The sequence below is a fragment of the Cynocephalus volans genome, chromosome 17, assembly GCF_027409185.1.
Source record: "Cynocephalus volans isolate mCynVol1 chromosome 17, mCynVol1.pri, whole genome shotgun sequence".
Lineage (NCBI taxonomy): Eukaryota > Metazoa > Chordata > Mammalia > Dermoptera > Cynocephalidae > Cynocephalus > Cynocephalus volans.
In genome coordinates, this window is record NC_084476.1 from 27,428,555 (window position 1) to 27,450,059 (window position 21,505).

The 21,505-nt window shown below is 37.4% G+C and overlaps 1 protein-coding gene across 4 annotated transcripts in view; it reads left to right on the forward strand.

Annotated features, from left to right (window-relative positions):
• TMEM245 (transmembrane protein 245) overlaps positions 1–21,505 on the forward strand; it is an 87,914-nt gene that overhangs the window by 24,988 nt on the left and 41,421 nt on the right. For 2 of the 4 annotated variants that reach the window (XM_063081833.1, XM_063081835.1), the window contains 5 exons: positions 1,405–1,623; positions 4,086–4,255; positions 5,623–5,646; positions 8,810–8,914; positions 14,807–14,889. In XM_063081833.1, coding sequence (XP_062937903.1) covers positions 1,405–1,623; positions 4,086–4,255; positions 5,623–5,646; positions 8,810–8,914; positions 14,807–14,889 — 601 coding nt within the window. The remainder of the gene's footprint in view (positions 1–1,404; positions 1,624–4,085; positions 4,256–5,622; positions 5,647–8,809; positions 8,915–14,806; positions 14,890–21,505) is intronic. The other 2 variants (XM_063081834.1, XM_063081836.1) reach the window with 2 other exon arrangements.

Genomic DNA, 21,505 nt, shown 5'->3' on the forward strand with positions numbered 1-21,505 from the left:
CTGGTTGGGATCTGACTCCTTGACGTCAGTGTTCTAGCACTACGCTCTAACCTACTGAGCTAGCCAGCGAGCCCCACAGCTAAACATTTAAGTTTAAAAGAAACATTAAGGAAATTGTGATACAACAGTCAGTGGGCTACTGTGTGGTCACTTAGGAAAATTATGAAATAATAGGGAAGTCATTTATTCAACAAATCTTTAGTGAGCACCTATTATGTCAGGTATTATTCTATGTGCTAGGAACTCAATGGAGGAAGAATAAGACAGATGAGGTCTCTGCTCTCATGGAGCTGACACTCAGCTGAAGGGAGAAAATGAAAAAGGATAAGTAGAACATGATACAACTATGTATAACTATTTAAAAGACTACTGGGCATATAGAAGGTTGGGATTATATGTCTTGTTTCTTTTTTCTAGACGTTCTGAAATATGATCTACTTTTGTAATAAATATTTTTTTAATGGAAGGTAAAATGTGAGTTTTAGGATCCTAACAATATTCATTATATGGTGTATATAGAGTAATACTGCTTTAAGAGTTATTTCTGATGTATATGGTATGTCTTATTAAAACTAGGAAAAATAGAAATAATAGAACTCTATAGTAAAATGTAACACAATAGTTGCATTGTTAGAAAACAGTGCCATATGTGAAATAATTCACTATAGTTTCCTTTATTTGAAAATTCCTCACCCCATCAATCTATCATTGTTTATATCTCATCCAAAGAAAAAGACATGTTTGAGAGTGCCAGGTTCTTGTAAGAGCAGTTCCATTTTAGGTGTCATGACACTGAAAAGCCATCTTGTGTCAGAAATATATGTAAGTATATCTAATCTAAAGTTCTATTAAAAGAGGAGAAAATTTTAAATATGGAAATTCTAGTATGGGTTCGTATATTTTGCTTTATATATTTTGATTACTTTTTATGGCATAATTATAATGCTCAACCACTTTGTTGTGTATTTTTCTTTTAATTTATTTTGACTCAGTGGTGTACGAGGGTACTTCAAAAAGTTCATGGAAAGATTTGTATTATCTTTCATTTCTAATTCTCCACAAACTTTTTGCAGTATCCTTGTGTATATATGCTAGTCATGAAAAACTCGAACAGTATGAATTGTAAAAAGTAAAAAATTCCCTGTCTCCCAACCCTACGCACCAACAAGCATAATTTCCCTAGATTCAAGCACTGGCATCACTGTGGTTCTCCACAGCTTTTCAGTGTATGTGCAAACATATATCTTTGTCTTTTTGAACCTAATGTAATCGTACCATGCATACTATGGAAGTTCATTTTGAGGTCTTAACATAGGGTAGCCTAACGAATTGCTCTGTATTATCGTTTCCTAATGTGGACTAACGAATACGGTGTTTTGTTTTGTTTTTTCTTTCCCTCTTCAGAAACCCCGGATGGTGGAGAGCCCCCTCCAGCACTGTCCCCCCCTTCGTCACTCTCCCCCGCTTCCTCCACTCTGGGCAGACAAAGGCCTGAAATTGGAACGTTTCTTAGAAAGAAGAAAACTAGTGATATCTACTTTGTATCTCTAGTTTGGGCCATCATTTTCGTCCAGATCTGGTTGAACCTGTGGATTGTGCAGTTGCTGCCAGTGCCTGTTGCAGGTCATTATCTGTTAATTATGTCTTGTCTTTGAGGATTTTTTTTTTCTTTTCTTACTGTCTAATTTTAATATTTGAGATAATTTTACCATCTTTTTATTTATTTATTTATTTATTTATTTTATTTTGTGGCTTGCTAGTAAGGGGATCTGAACCATTGATCTTGGTGTTATCCTCTGACCAACGGAGTTAACCAGCCAGCTCTTACTGTCTTTTTAAATAAAACAGTCTTATGTTTGCATTTAAATAATGAACAAACATTATTTTGGAAATTTGTTACTTTGATACTTACTTAACATTTCAGTTTGAAGCTCAAAAATATGTTTAGTGTGTTGTAATTCCATGTCATGTTGGAGATTGTTAGCTCCATATAAAGAGTTGACTGTTCAGCTGTCCATGATTCTGTGGAGGAGAATGTTAGCAACCTGGGTTTTGGGGTTTATGATTGAATTTTGAGAGCTGCTCTTAGGGAACATTGCATTTTAATTCAAAGGAAATGTAGATTTTGAGAAATATGTCTATGTAAAATATTGAGTGTTCTTTAGTTTGGCAGAAAAATTGAATTGCATGTACTATATGAATTATATCAAAATGGAATTTGTGGTTGTCCATAAATCATTAAATCAGCTTTTTGTACCTTAATACAGTAGTAATTTAAGGCCCACGACTATTGTGTTGATTCTCTCTAAATCTGTCTTCTGAGAATGGCAAGGGTAGGGAGAGTTTTTTTCTGACTCAGGTGCATTGTAGAAACATCTTTTATTTGATACTTTCCTGGTTATTTGGGCTTTCCTCTTATAGCAATCACAGTCTGGGCCAAATTTAAGTCCTCAGGGGATGCTCTGGATTCTGCCATTGAGGTACTTCCTAAGTTTGATTAATCCTCATTTCCTATATCAAGATTTTTAATATTGATTAAAAAACATTATCTGATTTTTGGAAGCCTGTTCTCCACCATGGTCTAAAGTCTAAACTTTTTGGCACATTTACCTTCTAGATCATTAGTTTTCACCACTCATTGTTCTCATTAAATTAGATAATTAAATAGTTAACTGTTATTTTAAACGTTTATCATAACCAGAGCATTGTTTAGTGCCTTTCCTCAGGGAGCATACAATATAAATGGTTGAAATTTATATCTGTTTCTTGTGTTGTTAAGTAGAGCTTCTGTTAGGCAGTTGGAACAAGCTAGTCACAGAGTATGTACTATGGCCATGTTTTCTGTTAAGGAATTTATAGAAATGCTTAGTGAAACATAGTTTAAAGTACTCTTCTAGATTGTTCCATCCTTTTCTGTTTTGCCACATGATTTCTTTATGCTAGCAAATCATGTGTCAGTGCTGTTGGAACCTCCTTTTCCTTAAAGTTTATTAGCAGGAATTACATTTCCTCTAGTTGTGTCTTAACCTTCTTGTCATGATAGGAATTTGACATGGCCCTGGGAGAGCAGGCTATGAACAGAGTGACCCCCAACAGGTTTTCTCCAGCCTGTAATTACCCTAGGCTTCTTTTAGAAACTGTAGGAGCTTTTCTGGGGCCTTTTTAGAGATTTAAAAATGCTAACGAAGGAATCGTTGAACTGGTATGTAACACTGAGCTCATGGTTCAAAATAGTAAACTATGAACCTTTAGGTTATAAGACCAGGGCTAAGAACACAAATCCCTAGAGTTAGGGAAATTATAGTGGTTGGGATCAATTATCCAGGGTCTAAACTTCAAGGCAAGCCGATTGCTAACACTTCCATTTGGCCCTACCACCTTCTTAGTTGGCCTTTCACAGGAAGCTTAACCCTTGCTTGAAGGGCCACTGCACTGCCCGGCTTCAGTGGAGATATTCCTATTGTGGTATGAATGGTTTCCTCTTAAGTTGTGCAGTTCACAGCCTCAGGCCCCGTGCAGCAGCCCTGCTGTGCTCAGCTAGCTTCTCTACTGAATCCTGGTGGCTTCTGTTCAGATGTACAGGGCAGCATGAGGAGGGGAAACCCAAACACAATTGAAAATGTTACCCTGCAGTGGTAGAAGCTTATGATGCGTATATCAGACATCTAAGGAAAAGAACAAAATTTGGCAAGAGCAGCTGTAATAGCCAAGGGGATTAGGAAATGTCAAGGGTTAGTTCTTTACTCAGGAAGGGGGAAGGTGAGAGAGGCCAAGATTGTAGTCACTTGAAATCTTCATGATAAGACTATCTTATGTTTATGGCGTTGTAAAGTAATTGCTGACTCCTTCAGGGATTCGAACTCCACAAAAAGATAGTATATGGGCAGGTGGGGATTGTGTGAAAAGTTATTTGGCATTGTTTGAACTCCCTTCCATGTGTGCCCCCCCACACACTTTTTTAACATTGATGTTTATTTTAATACTGGCTTTACTGTTTTAAGAAAGATCATGTGAAATTAAGCAACCTTTCATGTTATAACTTTCTAATCTGTATTTTGTATATGTACTTTTTATCTTTTTTATAGTCTGGGTAATCAAAAAGCTTGTTATTCACTTTGGAGTCGTGGACTTCCTGGAGAAACGCTGCCATGTGTGGTGGAGGGTTATTGAGAGCTTCTTGAAGGAGCGGCGGGAAGCTTTAGCACCATGGCCAATTGTCGGGCTTGGAAAATGCTTGTTAAAAGTTGATAGCAAGGTATTGTATTTTAAGAGCTTGAGCGGTCTTAATAGAGTGTGTATATGTCGTGGTTTGAAATATTTTTATTCCATGGTATATAGTGTTTGTATTATAACTGTTGATAACATTTAATATCTAATTCTATGATGAAATTTTAAAGTTTAAAATTATGGTTTACATAAGGATAGAATGGATTTAGTTTAAATAAGTATTGTGTAAGTGTTTTTTCCTCATAAAAATAGGAGAAAAAGATCACATGGTACACCTAATTCAACTCCATCATTTTATTAGGACCAAACTGAAATCCAGAGAGGTTAAATGACTTGTCTAAAATTATATAACGGGCCGAGCCCGTGGCGCACTCGGTAGAGTGCTGCGCTGGGAGCGCGGCGACGCTCCCGCCGCGGGTTCGGATCCTATATAAGGATGACCAGTGCACTCACTGGCTGAGTGCCGGTCACGAAAAAACGACAAAAAAAAAAAAAAATAAAATAAAATAAAATTATATAACTAGGTAGTGGCTCCATTCAGTGAATATTTTTGGAGTAATTCCCATGTGTCAGATACTGTGCCAGGTTCTAGGGAAAATGAGGTGAATCATGGCAAACCAGATACAGAAGCTCTGTTTAGTGGAGAGAGACAGCAGTTCATAAAAATTCAGAAGTAGTGGTTAGATTCGGAGGCTTAGTGGTTAAAGAGCCTGGGCTCTGAATCCAAACTCTGGTTTCAGATCCCAATTCTGCTACTTACTAGCCATGTTGACCTTGGATAAGTTTCATAACCTTTCTGTGCCTAGGTTTCCTTATCAATAATATGGGTATAATGGCACCTACCTCATAGAATAACCATTGAGGGTTCAATGAGTTAATATATGTAAAATCCCTAGGTCAGTGTCTGGCACATAGTAAGCTCTATGTAAGTGTTAGCTGTGGTTGTAATTTGTATAGGAAGAGTATGTACAGGATACAGTGGTAGTACTGAGCCAGAAATGACTAACTGGTGGTGGGGATTTTTGAAGTGCAAGTAGGAGTTTGTTACATAGGCATGGCAAGAAGAGCTGGTCAGTGGAGCAGTGCAAAGGTACAGAGACTCAGAGTCTTGAAAAATTCAGGTTATTTTATGTATTTTTAATTGCTGGATTACCAACACAACTTGGGTGATCATCATTTCAATCATTGTATGTATATCTTAAAGGAATACTACATTCTCTTGATTTTAAAACTTTTTAACACATTACAGTTTTTTCCCCTATTTTTTTCTTTGTCTCAGCCTGTTTCCTTCTCATGCTCTCAGTGACTTTCTTTTCTTTTCATGCTATTATTGCATTCTCTAATGATATTCCACTGTTCTTATCTTTTCTTTCTTACCCTACCCCCATCCTCAAGCTCTGGCACTGGCTAAATAAGAAGGTAAACGAACACACGGATGTTGGTTTTTACTACTGAATTCTGTAACACCTTTCCTCCTCTCCCCATTGCCTTCTCAGTCTATGTTTTTTGTCTGTATGTCAAACTAAGTTTTTGTTTTCAAAGTTCTAATTATAAGCTATGGAAGGTCGTGAAGCATTAATACTATTACAGTATAATTAGCTAAAAGCTTGTCTATTTAGGATGTGGATGGTATTTTCTTGCCCAAATGTTTGTAAGAAGATCTGTCTCATAGTCTTTTTGTCCACTGTAAGTGATTTCCATTTCTTTTGAGCTCTATAATGTGGCTCAGCCTAGTACTCTAGTCTTACGACGTGTGAAAAGCACATTAGGCAATAGTTACTGTAAAGAAAAGAGAACTGTTTTTAGCAACTTTTTCTTTAAATGACACAGGAATTTTAAAAATTGTATGATTTGTTTGATTCCCTTGGCTGATAATTTTATATATTGTCTTTTTTTATAACTACTATTCCAAGTTTTTTTTTAAAACTTAGATTGTAATCATGGCCTGTGACATATAATTTTGTATATCTCTCAGGCTAGAAGGTTATGTCTACGGTAAACGCTTCACATGATTGGCATGGAATTATAATAGGTACATTTTTAATAACTTCTATGAAGGCTAATCCAAATGTATTATGAATACTGTACCGTTGACATATAGCCCACATATAGTAGTGTTTAAATTAATTTCAACAGATCCCTAGGACAAGTAGCAAGAGGTGACATCATTAGCAAATGACATCATTTATGTTTATTGTGTTTAAACACAAAAAATCTCCAACAGTCTTCAGTGGTCATTTCTTTAGGAATTCTCTTCTCTGGTCCCCTTCTCCATTGCTTCCTCTGTCCATGTTTCTCTTTCTGTCTCTGAATTTCTGTTCATGAGCCTTTTTTCATTCACTCTTTTCAGTGAATGAGTTCTTTTTCTCCATCCGAGTTTTCCATCCTCTTGTTTTTCTTCATTTGTACTTAGTTTTGTGCACCAATTACTCCCACCCATGTTTTTCTTTTCTTCTCTTGACTTCTTCTGCCTCCCCTTCTCCTTTAATGTGTTTCTCTGTCTTTCTTTCCCACTCTTTTCTCTCTCTCTTACTGTCTCACTTCTTGCCCTTTCCTCAGCTTATCCTAGCTGGCCAGGAATAGGAAAAAATAACTTTTTAGCTTATGTATTGAGCATCTTAAATGGCTTTATTTTAAATGAAGCATCTAACCCTCACTGTTATACCTTGTATATAGATTTTATATCTTGTATATAAAATCTTGTATATATCTTGTATCTTGTGAATTTTTCTAACCCCTAGATATATGGCTTGTGATAGGAAAATTCTACCCTAGCTTAAAAATGTAAAGCTTGATTTTATAATGTCGATATATGTAATGTTTGTGAATATTCCATGTTTTATATGTTAAAAATATCCAGACATAAAGTAAGATATCCATACTTTCTAAAAGAACATCATCTACATTTAAAAATACATTTCAGGTTATGACTTTTCTAAAAAAAAAAAAAAAAAAAGAGGCTCCTATGTTGTTTTCAGAAATTGCCATTTGTGGATACAAATCTGGTTCTAATTCAGAAATTACTTTATGTATGCTTGCTTATTCAAATCTATATTAATTGAATGCTTGCCACATGCTCTGTACTATTAGGCTTTGGAGATACAAACAGGAGTGATATAACACTAGCCCTTTCCTCAGGAAGTGGTCTCAAGCACTAGGTGTTCAGTTGGTTTCTGATTGTGAAACTTTTTGGTTTCATTGATTTTTTTTAGAACTTACCTTCAAAATATGACATCTGACCTTCCATATCTTAGAAATCTGTTACCCCTTTTTAAAATCTCTTTATTGTCTTTGATGCTTTAGTAGCATGCACTGAAAATTAACTCTTATGTTTGAAGCTATAAATGTCAAGATTAAAGATTAACTTTTTATCTTTGAGTTCACTGTAGCATTGATCTCTTAGTGACATTGTCCTTCATGAAAGACAGATGCCAGCTTATAAACACTGAATACAAAATAAATGTTTTAGAAGTCATGTTGGTTTTTTAACCAACTTTCTTTGCTTTTGGATGTTTAACTCTCTGTTTGGAGAACACAATTTGGATTTAAATTAAGAATAACTTACTTAGCAATGCTGTAGCTCATGTTGGGGTTGAGGGGTACATTTTGATATTCAGCAGTCATTAATCTAATTAAGTGTAGTTTTGAAATGTTAAATGGTAGTTTTGCATGGCAGGATTTCTAGAAAACTATCAGAATTATTGTGTGTTCTGAAAACAAAAATTGTTTAAGATGTAGGGTTCTTTGTGAACTACATTAACGATTATTTTTTAATTTACATTTACTTATAATTATGTCAGAGAGCTATGTTTTCAGAAGAATAGGAACTTCAAGTAGAATATCAGATTTTTAGAAGGACTTTATTATGAAATATTTCAAATATAAAAAGATGTAAAGAACACCCATTTGCCTACCCACCAGCTTGATAAAACTATCCATGTAATTGAAGACTGTTTTGTGCCCACCTTGATGGTGCATCCACCTCTCAACACCCGTGCCCCCCCACCATTATCTTGAATTTGCTGTTTATCATTGCCTTAACCTTAGGTTTTGATTATTACTGTTTTTGTAACCCTAATGAAATCAAAGGAAAAAAATATTTTAAATGTAAATTTTATTTTAATTTGCTCCTATTTTATCTGTGTAATTTAGGACATACCTTACAAGGGGCATACTTTTTCTAAAGTCGTCTATATTTGCTAATTGACAGTACAACCTCATGAGATTTTTAGGTCAGCTAATGGACTGTCATTGTTTTGTTAGAATATTTGCCAAGCTATAGATTACAATGTGAAATATAGATATACTGTAATTTGAGAATTCAAAAACAGATACAGGTTATGTTCAAAATTACTGCCTTTTCTTAGATGTGACAATAATAAACTCTTCATTTAACAATAGTAATTAATACTATTAATTAATTTTCTAAAGTTGCTTATAGTTTTTACTGCGTTAATTATTATGCCATAGTTTGCTTTGCAATGCTGAATATCCTGTTTTGTCTTCATGATATTTGAATACATATGTGTTTTTATTAAGTTGTACTTTAAATGTAAGTAATTTTCTTTTCATTTCTGTGCAGATGATCATCTGGTTGGAGAAGATGTTAGATAAAATAATTAGCATTTTCATCATATTTTTGTTAGTGATAGGAACCCTTCTTTTAGCCCTACTCCTGACTGCAAAGGTAGAGTACAACAATTACTATTCCTATTAATAAACTCTTAATTGTTAGAATTGTAATATGGATAAGCTAGCAGAAGCAGCAGGGAAAATGACCCTTGGTTTTAATATATAATAGCTAAAGTATTTATGATTTGTATATTACTAATTTTGCTATAAATTTGCCTAGTATATTTTCTTCTCAAACCTCTTTTACATGCATTTTTATTTTATCATCGTCAAAATCCTCAGGGAAAATGCAAATTAAAAAAAAATGAGATACTGAAGAACAGGTGACTTTTCTTTCCTTAGGAGAGTTATGATCTGATCTCATGCCTCCTGATCTAGTTAGTACCCTGTTCACTAGATCAGAATTTCTTTTTTTTTTTGGACTGGTAAGGGGATCGCAACCCTTGGCACAGTGTGGTCTGCACCACTCTCAGCCACTGAGCGCACCAGCCATCCCTATATAGGATCCGAACCCATGGCCTCAGCACTCCCAGCACCGCACTCTCCCAGCACCGCACTCTCCCAGCACCGCACTCTCCCGAGTGAGCCACAGGGCTGGCCCTAGATCAGAATTTCTTGATCGGCACAGTCCCTTTTTGTGTCATTGGTCTTTTCTGCTGATATACCATAGGGTCTTTTTTCACTTTCCACATGCTTGCAGCTTACATTTCCTCTTTCCCCTATTGTCTCATCAAAGAAAATTATTCCTGAAAGCATAGCTAAAATTTTATCTCCACAGAGATATCTCTCTCTTTTTTTTTTTTTTTTTTTTAACTTTTATAGCACATTTTAATCTGTATCTGAACTCTGCTGAACTCCACATTCTAGATTTTGGTATGTTGTTTTCAAGGAATTATGACAATTATTTCAAATCATGGATATGAAAATTTTTCTTATAGCCGTTAGAGATATATTGGTAATTATTATTGATAGATAATCTAATATGCAGCAGTTTGCTAAAGAATTGCATTTTTTTCTTGTTATGTGGCATCTGCACTTGGAAGTCCTGTTCTCAGTCAATCTTAGCTTCATCATGCTCTCAAACTTATCATTTGCTGCTAACAGCCTGCTCTGCTGGTACTTCTCTTTCAGTCACTGTACAGTTTCTGTCTGTTCTTTGGGTATTAATCATGTATAGTTACTTACATATACTGTACAGACTTGTTTAAAGGCCTTTCTCTGTTTTTGCCATATTTTGCCTAAGCCTCCTACTATGCAGTCTTCCATTCTAGATCTTGGAGAAACCTTTCGTCAGTACCATCTTTTGTTTTTCTTTCTCCTCTCTCTCCTTCTATTTCTGCTTTCCCTTCTTTGTCCCTTTGTATAGGGTCTTCTTGCCTGCCCGTCTCAATTACGTTTATCTTTCAGTTCTTTTTTCTCTGTTCATCCTATGCTTCAGTGAGCTTTTGCTTCCCTGAACTTTGATAACAAGTATTACTAAACCATTTCTTCCTGGTCTGAGATTCATGCAAACTGAACTTTTGAGGGAAACTTATTGGTCATCTAGTTCATTCTCCCAGCCAAGAAAAGTATTCTCCAATACATCCATGACAGTATCTGCTTGACTGTGTAATTAGATATCTCAAATGTAGCCTATCAGAAACTGAATTCCAGACCTTCCCCTGCTTATCTGTTCTTCTCATAGTCTTCCCATTTTTCGGTAAATGTCAACTCCATTCTTCTCCTTGCTCAGATGAAAAGCCTCAGGGTCGTCCTTGACTACTCTCTTTGTTTTGTATCCACATCCAGTTTGTCAGCAAATCCTTTTTGGCAACACCCTTTACTTATATGTCCTGGGGTATTAGTATTAGCAGGGTGAAGATGTCAGGTAGTTCCTTTCCTCAGAAAACAAGAATAAAACAGTAAAAAGTTATTAAAAACACCATTTAAAGGTGTTGGAAAATGACCAGGTAGGCAACAACTGGGAGAGTGTTTGCTAATGAGAAACTGCCACTGTATCTGGTAAAAACAGGTAGTTTTTGGCTTTATTGCTTGGAGCTATCCTCATCCTGCCTAGCTAGGGAAGCAAAAACCTGTAGATTTCCCCAAAAGAGGTGTTCTTTGATGCATAAAAGTGTTTAAGTTTGATGTGGTCCCATCTGTCTGTTCTTACCTTAGTTGCTTACACTCTTGGTGTCATAGCCAAGTCCAAAGGAGAGGGCTGGGAAAAGGAACTATACTGGTGTGAAGCTCTTATAACTTTTACTGGATATAAGTCAATATTAACTTGAAGTAGAATGTGATAAAGATAAGTTTTTAGATAAGCTAAATAGCAACTGCTACTAATGTAAAGTTTAGGAGAACTAAAATGGTACACTAAAAAATATTTGCTGAGTACAAAAGAAGGCATGAAAGGAAGAACAGAGTAACAATAGAAATGGGGTAGATAAAAAACAAATAGCAAAATGGCAGACCTAAATTCAATCATATTAATACTTATATTACATGTGACGCAACTAACCACTCCAGTCAAAAAGCAGAGATTGTCAGACTATATATAAAAAGCACGTTCCAACTAAATGATATCTATGAGACACACTTTAAATTCAGTCACAGAAAGTATGATAGTAAAAGTATTGAAAAAGATATGCCATGCAAACTGTAAACAAAAGATGTGGAATGATTGTATTAAAATCAGACAAAATAGATTTCGAAAAAAACCCCACTATTAGAGATAAATAAGGTTGTTTCATAATGATAGAGTTAATATTGTAGTGAGGTAACAATTATAAATGTATATGCTGTTAACAGCAAAGCTCTAAAATATATGAAGTTAAACATTCAGAACTAAAAGAAATAGATAAATTTATGGTTATAGTTAGGGATTCAGTACTCCTCATGCAATAATTGAGAGAATAGACAGAAAATTAGTAAAGATATTTGGAATCCTTTTAAAATGCTGTCAGTCAATTTGATTTAATTGGCCATTAAGAATTACATTCTTTTCAAGTAAACATGGAACAATCACCATGGTAAACCATATGCTCAGTAAATTTGAAAATATGAAAATCATATACAGCATGTTCTCTGAGACAATAGAATTAAATTAGAAATCAGTAACAGCAAGAAATCTAAGAAATCCTCAAGTATTTAGAAATTAAACAATCTGTGGATCAAAGAAGAAATCGCAAGGAAAATTAGAATATTTTGAAGTGGGTGAAAATGAAACCAATGCATATCAGAATTTGTGGGATGCAGCTAAAGCACTGCTTTGAGGGAAATTTATGGTATTTAAATACTTCTACTACAAAAAATATTAGTTGGCTAAGCTTCTACCTTAAGAAGATAACGAAGAAGAGTAAATTAAATCTAGAGGAAGCAGAAGAAAGGAAATAAAGATCGAGAGCAACTCAGTGAAACTGCAAATGGAGAAATAATAGGAAAAAAACATTAATAAAATCAAAAGCTGGTTCTTTGAAAAGTATCAATAAAATTGATAAATTTTTAGCCAGAATGGTCAAGAAAAAAGATATAAATTACTATTATCAAGTATGAAAGAGGAGGCATCTCTGCATATCTTACAGATCTTAAAATGATAATAAGGGAATATTGTGAACAACTTTATGCCAACAAATTTAATAACTGAGATTAAATGGATAATTTCCTTGTAAGGAAAAAAGAACAGATTCAAGAAGAAAGACAAATTGAGTAGCCCTATATTAATAAGAAAAGGAATTAGTGTTTGAAAATCTTCCTACAAAGAAGAGTTCAGGCCCAGATGGTTTTACTGATTAATTTTATCAAGCATTTAGTAAAGAAATAATACATGTCTTACATAATCTCTTTCAGATAGCAGAGGAAGAAATAACACTTCTGAACTCATGAGGCCAGTATTACCCAGATACCAAAGTCAAAGACATTCATGGAAAGGAAACTGCAGACCAATATCCCTGAAGAACAAATACAGAAATTTTTAACAAAACACAAACAGATTAAATCCAGGAATACATATATAAAAAGGATAATTTAACATAACCCTGTGTATTTGTCCATTTCTGTTGCTTATAACATAATACCTGAAACTGGGTAATTTATAAAGAAATAAAATTTATTGCTTATAGTTTTGGAGGCTTGGAAGTCCAAAGTCCAGGGAACATATCTGGTGAGGGCCTTTTCCTGGTGGTGACTCTGTAGTGATGCAGAGTATCACGTGGTAAAATGACCAAGCACGGGAGAGCTAAGTTATAAAGCCATCAGAACCATGCCCATCACTCCATGAATTGATCGGTCCAGTATAGTCCTCACAATCTAATCACCTCATAAAGGCTCCACCTTTCAGTTACCATAATAGGATTTCCTACCCTCTTAACACTCACACTGGGGATTAAGTATCTAACATGTGAAACTTTGGAGGACACATTCAACCCATATCACCATGTGAGGTTTATTTCAGGAATGCAAGGTTGGTTTAACTTCCAACACTCAATTAATTGCAGGGCATATCCCAAATCCAATGACTTCCTACCCATTGCCTTGTTCAAAACTATCACCATCTGTCACTCGAATTATTGTGGTTTCCTTCTAACTGATGTCCCTGTGTCAGCCTTTGCCTCATGCAGTCTGTTCTCAGCACAGCATTTAATTCACTTTAAAAATTTAAGATGATGTCACTTCTCTAAGCTTAAAGCCCTGCATGGTTTCCCATATCCCACAGTATGAAAGCCAAATTCCCCAAAAGAACCTGTAGAGCCTTATTTGATCTGGCTTTTTTCCAGGCATTGTATTTGAGTTGATTCTTTCCCCATTGTGTGTGAAGTCAGTTTGTTTTCCCCTTCAAGCTACAGTTTTTTTGTGTTCTCCCTACCTTCCTGGGGACTGATAGAATGGGAGGTGGGTTGGGGGTGACAGCTATGTGACTGTGTCTGTCTTTGTTAGGCTATCAGGACTCTGTTCTGGGTTTTACTATGTGACTTGCCCTAGTGTTTTTGTTAGTTGGGTAAGGCCATGCCCATCCCCAAGGAAAATACTCTCAATCTATGTATTCAAAGTTTCCCCCAATTCCTTGCATATTCAGGAACTTGCACTCCAGAGAGGGAGAGAGACAGGGTGGGAGTGGGTGGGAGACTGTTGATCTCTTTCCTGCCATTTACTCGTTTCTCCCCCACCTTTGCTTTCCTTTACTCCTAGTCAGAAAAGAATAAGGGTATGGCTTCTTTTCTCCAGACTTGCATGTTACATGTGAATCCCAAGAATTTGTCAACTCACTTGTGTGGCTTATGGATGTGAGGGTCAGTTTAGAAGTGAGCTCTTATGCCTTTGTTGTGCTCCAGAATGTTTTGTTTTTTTACCCTATTGCTGAGATTGTATCAAATTATGTTTCTTTCCTTGTTTAGGTGTACTGGGTAAAATCTTTTTTTTCTTCATCTGGCTTGTTCTTTTTTTATTTCCCTCATTCTGTTGGTTATTGGTTAAGGTAGATTCAGAGGTGCAGTTTCAGTTGTTTTTGTTTTAAAACTCAGAAACCTTATTCAATTGCTTACTGCCTCTATGTCTCATACTGCTTTATAATTCTGTTAGCTCCCTAATGTTGGTGTTGTTTCCTTATACAAACACACACACACACATATTTACAATTTACACACACATGTATATGCAAACTAAATGTACTTATGTTTATGTACATGTGTTGTTTTCGTTACATATGTATTTACGTATTTTTTACCTTAAATAAATTATTGAGCTTCTTGAAGGCAGGAAGGAGATAACATGTACTTTTTATTTCCCGTAGTGTGTATACATAGCACATTATGTATGGCAACTTTTCAGTGCAGGTTTTTAAATTAATTAAAACTAAAATGTATAATTATTTGGCTCTAAAAGCATTGTTCCAACAATAGAGTAGAAAAATAAATTTTACGTTGGGTTTATTTTTTATTGAGATTCTTTTCTCTTTTTATCCGTAATATAGGTACATCAAGAGAGTGTACACATGATTGAAGTCACGAGTAATTTGATTAACGAAACTCTAGCAAATCACCCCGAGTGGGCAAAGTAAGAATATTGTTTTGAAAAAGAACAGAAATGGATGACCTAGTTTTAGCATCTGTTTGCATGAAATGATCTTCATTGATGCAACTACATTGGAAGATAAAAGATAGGGCTTGCCAAAGCTTTGATGAAATATTGTCACTTTTTGCAGAAGAATGGCATGTAAAACTGGGGCGGGGGGAGAAACACTTAAGATTTTAGGAACAACTTATGGTAAATGATACCTTATATTTGAATTGAGATTTACAGTTTGCAGCATGTTTATAATTTACAAAGCCCTTTCACTTATTTATGTCGTTTGTTCCTCACAGTGACTGTTTGAGGTAGATTGGAGAGATTGTTCCCATTTCACAGATGGGGAAGCAGGATCAAAGGTTAAGGAACTTGAGATAATAATCCACCAGTGGCTGAATCAGCACTTACAACTGGGCTTCTGACCAGCTGATGGAACTTTTCACTCTACCATGTGACTGCTCAACTTTCTATATAATTCCTGACATATTCCCACACTGAAATTGTTTTATTTAAGGAGGGGTGGGCAAGCTATGGCCCAGGACCAAATCCAGCCACCTGTTTTTGTAAATAGTTTTATTGTAACACACCTATACCCATTTATTTACATATTGTCTCCGGCTATTTAAGGACTGCAAGGGCAGACAGAATTGATTAGTCGTGACAGAGATGGATAATACAATTAGATAATAAAAATCTTTCCACGAACTTTTTGAAGTACCCTTATATGTTCTGCAAAGCCTAAAGTATTTATTCTCTGGCCCTTCACAGAAAAAGTTTGCCAACCCCTGTCTTAGAGGATTTCTTTGTGTACTTGTTTAATTTGGCTTCTGTAAGGAGGGTTTAATGTCTTTGTGGGGAATGTTTAGCAGAGCTTTGCTATTCACCTAATTGAACTTAATGACAAATTGTATGACCTGCTTTTTTACTAACCCGGAGATGGTCACTAGTTTAAGTTAGGAAATACTCTGCCAGTTTTAGGATTGTAAATTGAGATTTAACTTGATTTTCTTGGGGCGTTTCAAGATGGCGGTGGCTGCGGCGGTTGGCACGGAGTAGCTGAGGTGGAAAAGGCGGCCACTGGGCCTTAGGCAGCCGGGAAACTTGTGGACCTTCCTCTTGCCATCACTTAAGGGAGGACCGCTGCTGGTGGCCGGTCGTGGGGGGTGACCGCCACTTTGCCCCCGGCAGGAGAGGCTGCCTCATTTATAGGCAACAGCTTTGAAGTGTGGAGCAGGAAAAGAACTGTTTCTTAGCTGCAAAAGCGAGTCTCGAAACAGGGAACATGGCGTCAGGGCTGCTGTGGATGCAGACAGGATCCCGGAGGCCGGGGCCACGCTGAAGGCGGCCAGCTGCCCTATTCAGGATTCGAGGTTTCAGGACGGCATTAAAGAAGATTCCTGGGAGCGCCCGAGCCGCGCCGCGACTGAACAGCCTGAGGCAGCAGCGGCCGAGAACAGGGAAGGCGGCAAACCAGAGGCAGAGAGTGAGCACCCGACCTGGCACAGCCCTGTGAGTGACCCCTGGACCAGCCATGTTTGGGAGGCTGACGCCCACCCGGCTCCCGCCTGCATAACCAGGCCACTCACCACCCCAGGGCTGCCTCCATTTTCCCAGGTGCAGGCAGCTCTGCCCGGCTCGGCCGTCACTGAGCCTTCCCACTTGCCTGGCCCGGCGCGGGGCTTTCCGGAGACTGTGGGCCGGCCTCCCCTCCCACTCCCTCCGCGGTTCTCTGGCAGGTTGGTGGCGTGGGGTGTCCCCGGCCAGTGTCGGGAGGGCAAGGAAGTACGGGCGGGTCAACTGTCACTCCACCACACGCTGGACTCCGGCCCCCGGTAAACTTCCTGTTACTGGGAGGCAGATACCATCTCTGCGGCCACCAGTTCAGAAAAAAGCCTAACGAATTTCTGGTTGGGAACAGTGTGGTAGGAGAGTTCCCAGGTCCGCTTGAACCTGCCGGAGAACTGGCTGCAGGTGGCGCTAGACTCGGTTTATACCGGGGGGATACAAAGGTGAACAAGTCCTGAGAAAGATCTACACAGTGCTACAAAGGCACCCAGAGCGACCGGTCGTCTGTGCCTAGCAGAAACCTGGTAGACTTCCTGGGCGAGGCGGTGCCGAGCAGGGTCTTGAAGGCCCAGCTGATAGACGAGGGTTGCAGAAGACACGCCCCAGTCCAGCACAGTGCGCACAGAGTGGGGAGATGTGCGGCCAGGGAGGCGGAGACTCCACAGAAACCACACACCCTGTGGGGTCGCCACTGCACGATCCAACAGCCTGGGCCAGAGCACACGGAACAGGTAGAAGTCCTGCACAGGAAGTGAAAGCTCAACAGCGATCACACACCCTGTGGTACGTGATCCACCAGCCCAGCAGAGTCCAAGCTGACCAGAAAGGTGGCTCCCCGGAGAAGCCCAAGACCCGAGGCAACCACACACACAAGGCACTAGAGGCCAACTGAGCAGCCACGGAGGTAGCCATACGAAATTGGCAACCACAGCAACATCCTAGTTAGTCATTAGTCTCAAACCGGTGGACTGTGAAACCCCCTGCCACAATGAATAAACATCAAAAAAAAGATACCAGAAATACAAAAAATCAAGAAAGCACACCACCAAAAGTTAATAAATCTCAAACTCTAGATCCTATAGAACAAGAAGCCCTTGAAATGACTGACAAGGAATTTCGAGTGATAATTCTAAGGAAACTGAATGAGATACAAGAAAACACAGCTAGACATCATGATGAAATGAGGAAAAGTATACAGGATCTGAAAGAGGAAATGTACAAGGAAATCAATGTCCTGAAAAAAACTGTAGCAGAACTTGCTGAACTGAAGAAGTTATTCAGCGAAATAAAAAACACAACGGAGAGTTTAACCAGCAGGCTTGTCGAAGTTGAAGAGAGAACCTCTGAACTTGAAGATGGGCTGTTTGAAATAACACAAGCAGACAAAAAGAAAGAAAAAAGAACCAAGGACATTGAAGAAAATCTGAGAGAGATATCAGACAACCTTAAGCGCTCAAATATCCGAGTCATGGGTATTCCAGAAGGGGAGGAAAATGGAGATTCCATTGAAAACATATTGAACAAAATAGTGGCAGAAAACATCCCAGGTATAGGAAAAGTCACAGATCTTCAGATCCAGGAAGCTCAACGATCTCCAAACTTATTCAACCCAAAAAGGCCTTCTCCAAGACATGTCATAGTCAAATTGGCAAAACTCAGAGACAAAGAGAGAATCTTAAAAGCTGCAAGAGAGAAGCGTCAAATCACCTATAAGGGAGCCCCAATCAGGTTAACATCAGACTTTTCATCACAAAACCTAAAAGCTAGAAAGGAATGGGATGATATATTCAAAATACTAAAAGACAAAGATTGCCAGCCAAGAATACTCTACCCTGCAAGGCTATCCTTCCGAAATGAAGGGCAAATAGTATATTTCTCAGACAAACAAAAACTGCGGGAGTTCACTACCACATGACCACCCTTACAAGAAATCCTCAAGGGAGTACTGGGTTTGGTTCCGGAAAAATAACTACCACTGCCATAAAAACCCAAGAAAAATCAATACCCACTAGTATAATAAAAATGGCATTCATGAAGAGAAAACAAGGAAACAAAAATGCTATCTACAACCTAAGGAACCAAACAAACCCAGAAACCAAACAGTAAATCAGAAAGCAAGGAACAAAAGACACCTAAGACATCCAAACAACCAATAAAATGCTAGGAATAAATCAACACCTTTCAATAACAACTCTTAATGTAAAAGGCTTTAATTGCCCAATCAAAAGACACAGACTGGCTGACTGGATCAAAAAGGAGGACCCAACTATATGCTGCCTACAAGAGACCCACCTCACCCATAAAGATTCACACAGACTAAGAGTGAAAGGATGGAAAAAGATTTACCATGCAAACAGAAAAGAGAAACGAGCTGGAGTAGCTATTCTTATATCTGACAAAATAGACTTTAAACTAAAAACCATAAAAAGAGACAATGAGGGACACTACTTAATGATAAAAGGACTGATCCATCAAGAAGACATAACAATCATAAATATGTACGCACCCAATGTTGGAGCAGCCAGATTTATAAAACAAACTCTATTAGACCTACAGAACGAAATAGACACTAATACCATAATAGCAGGGGACCTTAATACCCCACTGTCAATATTAGACAGATCATCTAGGCAAAGAATCAGTAGAGAAACACAAGATCTAAACAAGACTCTAGACCAATTGGAATTGGCAGATATCTACAGAACATTCCACCCAACAACCTCAGAATATTCATTCTTCTCATCAGCACATGGATCATTCTCCATGATAGATCACATATTAGGTCACAAATCAAGTCTCAATATATTCAAAAAAATTGGAATTATCCCATGTATCTTCTCAGACCACAATGGATTAAAACTAGAAATTAATAACAAACGAAACTCTGGAAACTATACAAACACATGGAAATTAAACAGCATTCTACTTAATGACATATGGGTCCAAGAAGAAATCAAGCAGGAAATCAAAAAATTTATTGAAACTAATGAAAATAATGATACATCATACCAAAACCTGTGGGGTACTGCAAAAGCAGTATTGAGGGGGAAATTTATTGCATTAAACGCTCACTTCAGAAGAATGGAAAGATGGCAAGTGAACAACCTAACACTTCACCTTAAAGAACTAGAAAAACAAGAACAATCCAAACCTAAAGTTAGCAGAGGGAAAGAAATCATTAAGATCAGAGCAGAACTGAATGAAATTGAAAACCAAAAAACAATACAAAAGATCAACGAATCAAATTTGGTTTTTTGAAAAGATAAATAAAATTGACAAACCATTAGCATGGCTAACAAAAAAAAGGAAAAGACTCAAATAACCAAAATTAGAAATGAAAAAGGCGATATTACAACTGATTCATCTGAAATACAAGGAATCATTCGAGACTACTATAAACAACTATACGCCAACAAATTTGAAAATCTGGAGGAAATGGATAAATTTCTGGACACACACAAGCTCCCAAAACTGAACCATGAAGACGTAGAAAATTTGAACAGACCAATAACAATAAAGGAGATTGAAGCTGTTATCAGAAGGCTCCCAACAAAGAAAAGCCCAGGACCAGATGGATTCACAGCAGAATTTTACCAAACATTCAAAGAGGAATTGACACCGATTCTTTACAAACTGTTCCAAAAGATTGAAACGGACGCAAATCTCCCAAACTCAGTCTATGAAGCAAACATCATCCTGATACCAAAACCAGGTAAAGATATAACCAAAAAAGAAAACTACAGGCCGATATCCTTGATGAATATAGATGCAAAAATCCTCACTAAAATACTAGCAAACAGAATACAGCAACACATATGAAAAATTATTCATCACGATCAAGTGGGATTCATCCCAGGGATGCAAGGTTGGTTCAACATACGCAAATCAATAAATGTGATACACCATATTAATAAACTCAAACACAAGGACCATATGATCATCTCTATAGATGCTGAAAAAGCATTTGATAAAGTTCAGCACTCATTCTTGACAAAGACCCTCTATAAGTTAGGTATAGAGGGAAAGTATCTCAACATAATTAAAGCCATATATGCCAAACCCACTGCCAGTATCATCCTGAATGGGGAAAAGCTGAATGCTTTTCCTTTAAGAACAGGAACTAGACAAGGATGCCTACTCTCACCACTCCTATTTAACATAGTGTTGGAAGTACTAGCCAGAGCAATCAGAGAAGAGAAGGAAATAAAGGGCATCCAGATTGGAAAAGATGAAGTCAAACTGTCCCTGTTTGCAGATGACATGATCCTATATATCGAACAGCCTAAAACCTCTACAAAAAAACTGCTGGAATTGATAAATGATTTCAGCACAGTAGCAGGATACAAAATCAACACACAAAAATCAGTAGCATTTCTTTTCTCCAATAGTGAACATGCAGAATGAGAAATCAAGAAAGCCTGCTCATTTACAATAGCCACCAAAAAAATAAAATACTTAGGAATTGAGTTAACCAAGGAGGTGAAAAATCTCTATAATGAGAACTACAAACCACTGCTGAGAGAGATTAGAGAGGATACAAGAAGATGGAAAGATATCTCATGCTCTTGGATTGGAAGAATCAACATAGTGAAAATGTCCATACTACCCAAAGTGATATACAAATTCAATGCAATCCCCATCAAAATTCCAAAGACATTTTTCTCCGAAATGGAAAAAACTATCCAGACATTTATATGGAACAATAAAAGACCACGCATAGCCAAAGCAATGCTCAGCAAAAAAAATAAAGCTGGAGGCATAACACTACCTGACTTTAAGCTATACTACAAAGCTATAATAACCAAAACAGTATGGTACTGGCATAAAAACAGACACACTGACCAATGGAATAGAATAGAGAATCCAGAAATCAACCCACACACTTACTGCCATCTGATCTTTGACAAAGGCACCAAGCCTATTCACTGGGGAAGGGACTGCCTCTTCAGCAAATGGTGCTGGGATAACTGGATATCCATATGCAGGAGAATGAAACTAGATCCATACCTCTCACCTTATACTAAAATCAACTCAAAAT